Genomic DNA, 8,111 nt, shown 5'->3' on the forward strand with positions numbered 1-8,111 from the left:
AACACTACCATCCAAGGACACGGTAAACTGGCGCGTTTCATTTGAGGTCATTAATTCGTGCGAGGAGTAGCGTTCGACAGCAACTCAAAACCTACATACATGCCCCCAGAGGTTGTAAAACAATAGGTTTCTTACAGTAGCTGATAAGCAAACATGTACTGGTCAGTGGTTTTATTGTGTAGCACAATTGAACAAACCGGATGCAATGCTGCCCCTCACAAAACCACCCCTAAGGAAGCATTATATTTGGAAGCATATTTGTTTTTAGTACGCCCATGAAAAGCTTCTTCGGGAACCGACGGACCCCTGTGTGTACAAAGCTCCCAATCAGATTACCGATTTTACTCCACAATGAACCTTAGCACACTTGATTCCCTATTTGTAGTTTGCATTTCTGTCCCGTTTTTTGTGGTCACTTTCGAATATTGCCCATCGAATTTCCCTGTACCGTAAAGTTAGGACTACCTGAACGCCGAGTGCTGCTGCCGAGCGATGGCAACGCGCGCGCACGATCGCCCGCGAGAGAGGTATTTATGAAAAGCGAAATGAACAAACAAATGCTACGAAGACGAGCCATAAAAGTGCACAACAAAAGACATTTACTAAAAATTATGAGCAATTGCAAGCAAACAAACGAGGAGATGGAATGGATTGTGAACTCCTCTTTGCGTAAAAATAAGTCGCAAAATGAGAAACTTTCTTCGATCAAATGGAGAAAACGGATGAGAAAAAACAACAAAAAATCTTGAAAACTTTAATCTTGTAGAGTTTAAGACGAAGATAGGGAGAGAGAGAGAGCGAGAGAGAGAGAGTTGGGAGTCAGCATAATAGGAAGGAAAAAGAAACCAATTAAATGTAACCAACTGATAGTAATAAAGAAAAAATATTCTTTCCTAAGCCACACGGGTTTCTTTGTTACATCAGAATAAAGATAGAGCAGATATGTTTCTTACATTTTATTCGATAAGTTGGCCTGAACACCTGAACCGACCAGTCTCAGGAGCGATTGCTTAAACAGCTCACGTCTTACAACAGTTAAACTTATTACATTAACTTATTACATTTGCACTGTAACCGGTGGAAATGCAATAACCGCAAAGCAGCGCTTCTTGTAGTAACCCCCTATTGATTGAGCAGCTCATCGGCATCGTCCCACGTCCAATCGTTTTCCGGCTGCATAACCGACAGGAACTTCTCGTCCGTCATGTCGTCGTCGTCGAGCGTGTACGGCGAGGGATAGTTGCACAGCAGACACTGCATGTACGCAACGCCCGTGTTGTGGCCGGTACACTCACACGTCTGGCAGCTGTCCGGGATGGCCGTGGCGGCGATCCGCTTCGCAAATACCTTGATGAACTTTTTCGTGTTGTTGGTGTTGGCCCGATCCTGGCGCAGCTTGTGGCCACCAAACACGGAGCCGTTCGTTTCCATCGCGAGCGCAATGCACTCCCCGAGCGTCGCCTTCGGAAGGCGTATTTGCTTGCGTAGCTCTTCGTCACCAACCAGTGCCTTCACGTCCTTCTTGGTGTACGCCACGCGACTGTCCATACCGTAGAAGAGGCGCGAGACGCGCGTCTTGTTGAACGATAGTTCGTGATCGGCCAGAATGTGCAGCTTAATGTCGTTCTCGATCAACAGCTGTGCGACGGACGAAAAGTCCAACTTCATCCGGGACGTCGTACAGCGCGAGCATGGTAACAGGATGAACGTTTTCGAAGCTCCTGGCCGGTAGACGAGCTTCGACGCGAGAATGATGGCATCGAAGATATCCTCGTTTGTACCGTTGCCGACCGAAATGTGCTCGAAGAACGGCTGCAATCGGTTGTGTTTCTCGAACACGGCGTTCTCCACGACGACGCTGTGTGCTCGGTCGAACGGTGCACTGCCACCGAAAGCGACCACGGCGTACCGAGTATCGGGAATGTTCAGTTCCTGCAGCTCCCGGTCGATGCTTTCCACCAACATATTGATGCTCTTCGTCTGTACGAACCGCTCGTTGCAGGGTTTCGCCTCGACAATGAACACGACATCCGCCGCGGCCGGCACATCCTCGTCACGCAGGTTCACGAAGGTACCCTCCGGAACGTGTGAACCATTTACGAGCTGACAGCTGAAAGGACGTTGAAATAGAAAGTGGTTTTCTAAAAGCCGTTTTACACGTACGCCGACCAAACCAACCTGATGCAGCTGTCCGGTACCCGCAGAAGCGTATCCTCGATGGCACACGCTTGAATGTAGGCAAGCGCCGCCGTACAAGCGCCCCGATCTGCCGTTTTCTTCTCATTCTTGGTCAACAGATTGTGGCCCAAATCGAGACACATCTCGTGGAACGGTGTCACGTCCACCACCGGGAAGCATGATGCAAAGTACGACAGCTTGTGGCGGAAAAAGGAATCACACAGCTGCGTCAGCTCGTTCGAAGCGCTGTAAAAGTTTCTCGTATGGTTCGTCGCACCGACCGACGAACGGCAACCCGGCAACGACCAGCTATTAAGGAACTCTTCGTCCGTCCGACTGTACCGGTTGAAGGGCGTCGTGCGATCGTCAAACGCTTCGTTGTTCATCGTACCCAGCAGACCCGCCATCTTGCCGAAGTACCAACCGCTCAGCTCTAGCCAGCAAAGATGGTAGCGTAAGCTGCACGCCAGAAGGAAGCCACGGTGCGACTGTACGTACAGTAAGTCCGATTCGCGATAAACCACCGTTTCCGTTCCAATCATGGCCGGCAGGGCAGTGGCTTCTTTCCGATTGATCTTTACTGACTGTAAGTAAAACGAAACAAAGACAAATTATTGTTTCTTTGTAACTGCAAAATGGCAAAAGAAAACCCACATACCACATCGTAGATGTCGATCTCCAGCGTATGATCATCGGTGATAAGGGTGACCTTGCGCGAGCTTTGTCCGTCTTTGAGAATCTGTAGAAAATGGTGAACTGTGAACTCCGCAATGTCGCACAAAAAGTCCCGCCGGAAAAGCTTACCGATGGCTCCAACAGCACCGTGAGCGTGCGATTATGGTAATCATGCGCCAAAACGTACCGACACTCGTTCAAAATGCCACCTTGCTGCATTTCGCGTAGGTCCATCGACACGAAACGCTTGTCGAAGGACATAAAGTGTCGGGAGCCAATCAGCAGGCCTACGCTCTTGAACGGCGGCAACCACATCTGCGGATCGGCAAACGGACAAATGTCGTTGTACAGTGTCCAGAGCGTCGTATTGCTACCGGCAAACAGATCCTGAATGTCTCCGATGAGCTGAAACTCGGGTATTTCCTCGAACTTGGCCGTTTCGTTGAACGCGTGCCACGACATCGGCAGCTTCTGTTCCAGCTCCATGATGCCGTGGTCCGGGTCGAAGATGAACTTGGTTTTTGCCTCGCGATAATGGTTTTCCGCCTGCAGTGCCGTCTGGGCAATGTGTGACAGTTTGTTGCGCAGTATCATCCACATCTGGTGCAACCGCCGCTCGACCTGAAACTCCTCCGCCAGCCAGTCGACCTTGGCCCGTACCTCCTCGTAGCGCTGGATGAAGAACTGCACGAACTCGATCTTCTGCAACTGCTTGATCTCCTCCGCCAGCTCCATCACCACCTGGTGGAACTCACGGCCAAACGGTACCACCTGGAAGTACTTCTCGCGCAAAAACCGGTACGTCACCGAGGAGTACTTTTTCACATTCGTAAACACATCGTTCGTCACCAGATCCTTGTACAGCATGTCGAGATCCTGTGTGAAGTTCGTTACTGTGTTAAAGTACGGTGAATCGGCAATTTCCTGGGTTTTGTTGTACAAGAACGCTAAAAGAACAACGGCCCATTAGGCCCTGACGTTAGTTTCGAGTTTCTATTTCTAACTACTGTAAATCGGACGTACTGAAGATTTCGTTCCCCACGAACCAACCGAGCGATTCTCCGTAATGGGCCAGGCGAATGATCGTGGGCTCAATGTTTTGCAGCATCCGATGCCAAAAGGTGGATGCCATCGACATGGCCTTTTCCCACAACTCTTGGATGTTCTTTGGGGAATCGAGAGAGAGAGAGAAAAACAGCGAAAAGAAATTTAATCTTCAGTCAAGAGTTTGAAGTACTCGCCCTTACCTTTATGAACTGCAGATGCACTTCCTTCACAAACTTATCGTACCGCTCGAGCGAGTCTTCGAGCGTAGACGAAAGGTAGCGCATTGCATCGCCCTGAAAGATGCGGCCAACGATATCGACGAACTTTTGGTACGATTGCTTCATACGTTCCAACAGCCACGTAAGCGATTTGCCCAACGCCTGTCCGGATTCACCCATCACCAGCCACAGTTCGGTTAAAATCTTCGGCAACGACGTTATCTTGTTCCGTATCGCCAACTCGTCCAGCACGGTGACGGTGAAGTTGATGGCGGAGCGAATGTAAAAATCGTCGGCCACGTAGGACGCGTTCAGGAAGTGGTGCAGATCTTCTAAGTCGTTCTGCAGCACACTAAGCCCGGCCACATCGTTGAGCAACCCTTCCACGTATGGAAGGGCCGCTTCGTATACGCCCATTGTCGAGTCTTTCGTTTCGAGGTACACGTGCTTGATCCAGAACTCGGTAAACTCCAGGAACGAGTGGTGAACTCGGCTAAAGTAGTCTCGCATCCACTCTTGCAGGTCGGATTTTATCTGCGGGCGCCACAGCATGTGCCCGGTAATCAGCCGAGAGTGGTTCATCTTAAGATAGTACGTAACGTCCACCTCGCGCGACCGATCGTAGTCACGCCAAAAGTCGAAGAACGCACTCCGCGAATCGGGGATTATGCCGTACATGTGCACATTCTCCGTACCATCCGGTGTCATGTTGATCTTCATCTGAACCAATTTGTCGTCAATGTTCAGATAGAAGAACCCGGTAGCATCGAGCTCCGGCCCATCGAGTAGCGTGGCGTTGATCAGATACACCGGATAGCTTCCGGCGGCCTTCGTCCAGATACGGTACTTGCTTTGCGAAGTGATGCGCTAAAATATGGAACCGAAACCGAGAATTAATGGAACGTAAACCCCAAAAGTAAATGGCCTTCGCACATACCTCATAGTGAAGTTCTTTTTGTGGGATATTGAGTGCTCCCAACACGTGACCATGCGTTTGCGACAGATACGCACGCTTGTAGTGCGAGTTGGACCTAACACCGTACAATCCCTGCCGTATGCCGATGGATCCGATCGAATCCAGCGACAAATCGGACGCATCATGAACGCTAAACAACTGATACGAGTAGTTCCAGTAGCCCACGATCGGTCGGAGGTCGTTCAGATTGAATCCCATCGCCATCAGATGCTCGTCATCCTCGTTGTAGCGTAGCTCCATGTTCGAGCTGAACCAATGTTCCGGGTTCGTAAAGTATCGTGCATCCAGTGTAACATCTTTCTCGAAGCTGGGATGACCAAGCGCAACACGAACCTTCTGACCACCGGTGGTAGCGTTCGCTAGGTCACGCCACACGACCGAACCCCGCACCGTACGCTTTGGTGTTTCACTAGCGTCCCCGTCACCCTGGGTGCGGTTCGGACTGTACGCTAGTGTAACGGCCGAATCGAACGAACTCTCGGTGTATGCGTACCAACCGTCGGCGGAAATGTTACGCTTCGGATAGGAAATCTGTAGCGTAAAGTTTTGTGACTCGAGATCGGAGCGCGAACGATTGGTCAGCTGAAAATCGTACGCAATCCAAACCGTGGGCGAGAGCTCGAGCCGAGACTTCTTTCGGTCAACGTTGCCTTGCTGCTCAAAGTCCGCCGTCAGCACAACGGTACGGTTAGGATGAATGGCCTTCACCAGGTACTCGCGCCCCGTCTCCTTGCTCAGGACGTGCAGTTCACCGGTAATATTGAAGTTCTTTTGATTTCGGAGTTGAAAAACTTCAGCTCGCTTTATATCCTGTCAATAAAAGCCGAATTTTAGTATCTGTTGAGAAGCATTACTTAACCGATTCGGTGGCTCATTTTTACCAGCGCTCGAGTAGCGGCATCTAGTAAACTGTGCGAATGCACGTAGTGTACTCCGACGGGCATGAAGCTGTTCTCCAAGGTGACGTCAATTGTTTCCTTATCAAAGCCGGCTCTGTAAATGATACCACGCTCTGAGATGATTAATGCCCCTAACTAAACCACAATTCTGGATTCCATTACCTCGACTCCTCTTTCGATGTGTACTGTCCACTAAGCACCTTCTGGCTATTGTAATCCACCTCAGCGTGCCCCGTAGTTATCGCGGGACGCTGCGCCAAACCGTATTTGACTTCGGCATAGTGGCGCGTTTGCAGCGGCAGCTCTATCTTGATGGTGCCCTGCTGGTCGCGGTCCAAATTGTGGTTGCGGTAGGTTGCTTTCGCATCGAACACCGCGCTTGATTCAGGCCATGTACCTTTCAGGTAGCGTATGGATTCGAGTGGCGTCTCAATAAACTCCAGCTGCCCGTGGAGCCACGTCACGTTTAGGAACGGCGTCGTACAGTTCACATCGCCCTTCATGTTGGAGAGATTGTTGAATGCCACATTCGCACTAGCAACCTTCGTCGATGACGGTATCGAAATGTTACCGCTAGAAAAGGGGATGGAAAACCAGAATGAACCCACATCCAAAGGATATTTTTGCTATCACGCATACCTGATGAGATGGAGGGCTTCTACGAAATCGTACGATCCGTAGGCCATAAATGTATCATCCACATACCATGGTCCCCTCAACCGAGCAGTCAATTCACGTCGCTCTCCAATCCGGAACACGTTCACGATAGATTGTACCCTCTGCTTGCGTATGTCTGGCCCCCATTCAAACCGTAGCAGGGTACGCAAGTCACCGATGTAGCTGTACTCCGAGTGGTACGCGTACCGCTTCCGACTTTCATCCGTTTCGTAAGAAGTTTCCAAGTTAAACGACTTGACCGGCTCCATGAACGGTAGATTACCGTTCATTCCAAACGCCAGCGTGTGAACGTCGCCCACAGGCCGCGGAAGAAGCACCTTCAGGACACCCGATAGATCACGGATCGAAATGAAGTCCACTGATGCATTGGAGCTGAATCTGTTAAAATAGCAATACGAACAAATGGTTCAGCACTGCGGAAAGATTGCCCTTAAGGGGCGCTGCGTTTACTTACACCCAGGCATTATTGAGATTTAAGTCTCCCCCGACAGTGAAGTTGTGATTGTTCTCCACGTCCGGACTCAAATATCGGACGCCGGTGCGGAAGTATCGTTCGACGGCGTTACGCAGTACCCGATTTTCCAGCGCAAACTGCATATTCGACTTCAGGGCCCAGTTCCACAGGCAGCTCGCATTGCCGGACACATCCCGGATGCCATACCGTGCCACTACCGACCCAGAAATAGGCTGCACGTCGAACACCATTTCCACGTCCGCCTGCTCGATCCCGTACCGAGCCCACGGTGAGCGCAAGTTGAACTTCCCGAGCGCCTTATCAGCCTCCGGTGTAATACCGACCGTGAAGTCAATCTGTTTGAGGCTGGGTTCCGACGACTCCAAGCCTACTTTCACGTACCAATCGGACATTGCCAAAAGCTTGAAGCTACCGTCAAGTTTCGCACGTTTTTCGCCACTCTCAAGGCGCAAGGCAAACTCAGTGACGGGTAACTGCCGCGAACAGCGATAGCTCAGCGTACCGTCCGAACCTTCCGGCCCGAGCGGCTGGAAAGCCAAGTCGGCCCGGTACGGAACGTCTTCAATGATCGTCGCATCGCCCTCCAGCTGAAACACGTGCTCGTTACGGTACAGCTGACCGGACACGGTGTATTCGCTGCCCCGCCGATGCTGGAGCCGGCCGTGAATGGACAGGTTCCGGTAGCTCTCCATCGGTACGCTCAGCTCGATCGTAAACATTTCCCGGTTTCGTTCGGCGCTCGCCTTAATTTCCTCCACCGTTCCGTTCTGATCGTGGAATTTCACATACAGCAGTGCCTTCGGTAGCGGCGTTCTGGTTATCATAAACTCGGTGCTCATCAGATTGATGGGCAAAAAGTTCGACTGATACTTTCCGGCACCGACTATGAAGTGAGGGCTTGCAAAGGACCACGCACCATCCAAACGGAACTGGAATGGAAAATAGAAAGAATGGGTAATCTATGT

General features: G+C 50.9%; 1 protein-coding gene across 1 annotated transcript; it reads right to left on the reverse strand.

The window, feature by feature from the left end:
- Positions 1-976: 976 nt before the first annotated feature.
- On the reverse strand, positions 977-8,069 carry LOC128276291 (uncharacterized; the record flags this gene model as incomplete). The annotated part of the gene is made up of 11 exons (XM_053014758.1): positions 977-2,110; positions 2,179-2,762; positions 2,837-2,917; positions 2,983-3,800; positions 3,877-4,018; positions 4,101-4,985; positions 5,056-5,904; positions 5,976-6,087; positions 6,156-6,566; positions 6,633-7,049; positions 7,126-8,069. Coding segments are annotated over 11 exons (6,231 nt in total), but the record flags the coding sequence as incomplete, so codon positions are not given.
- Positions 8,070-8,111: the final 42 nt, after the last annotated feature.

This window comes from Anopheles cruzii, unplaced genomic scaffold (genome assembly GCF_943734635.1).
Source record: "Anopheles cruzii unplaced genomic scaffold, idAnoCruzAS_RS32_06 scaffold00857_ctg1, whole genome shotgun sequence".
NCBI lineage: Eukaryota > Metazoa > Arthropoda > Insecta > Diptera > Culicidae > Anopheles > Anopheles cruzii.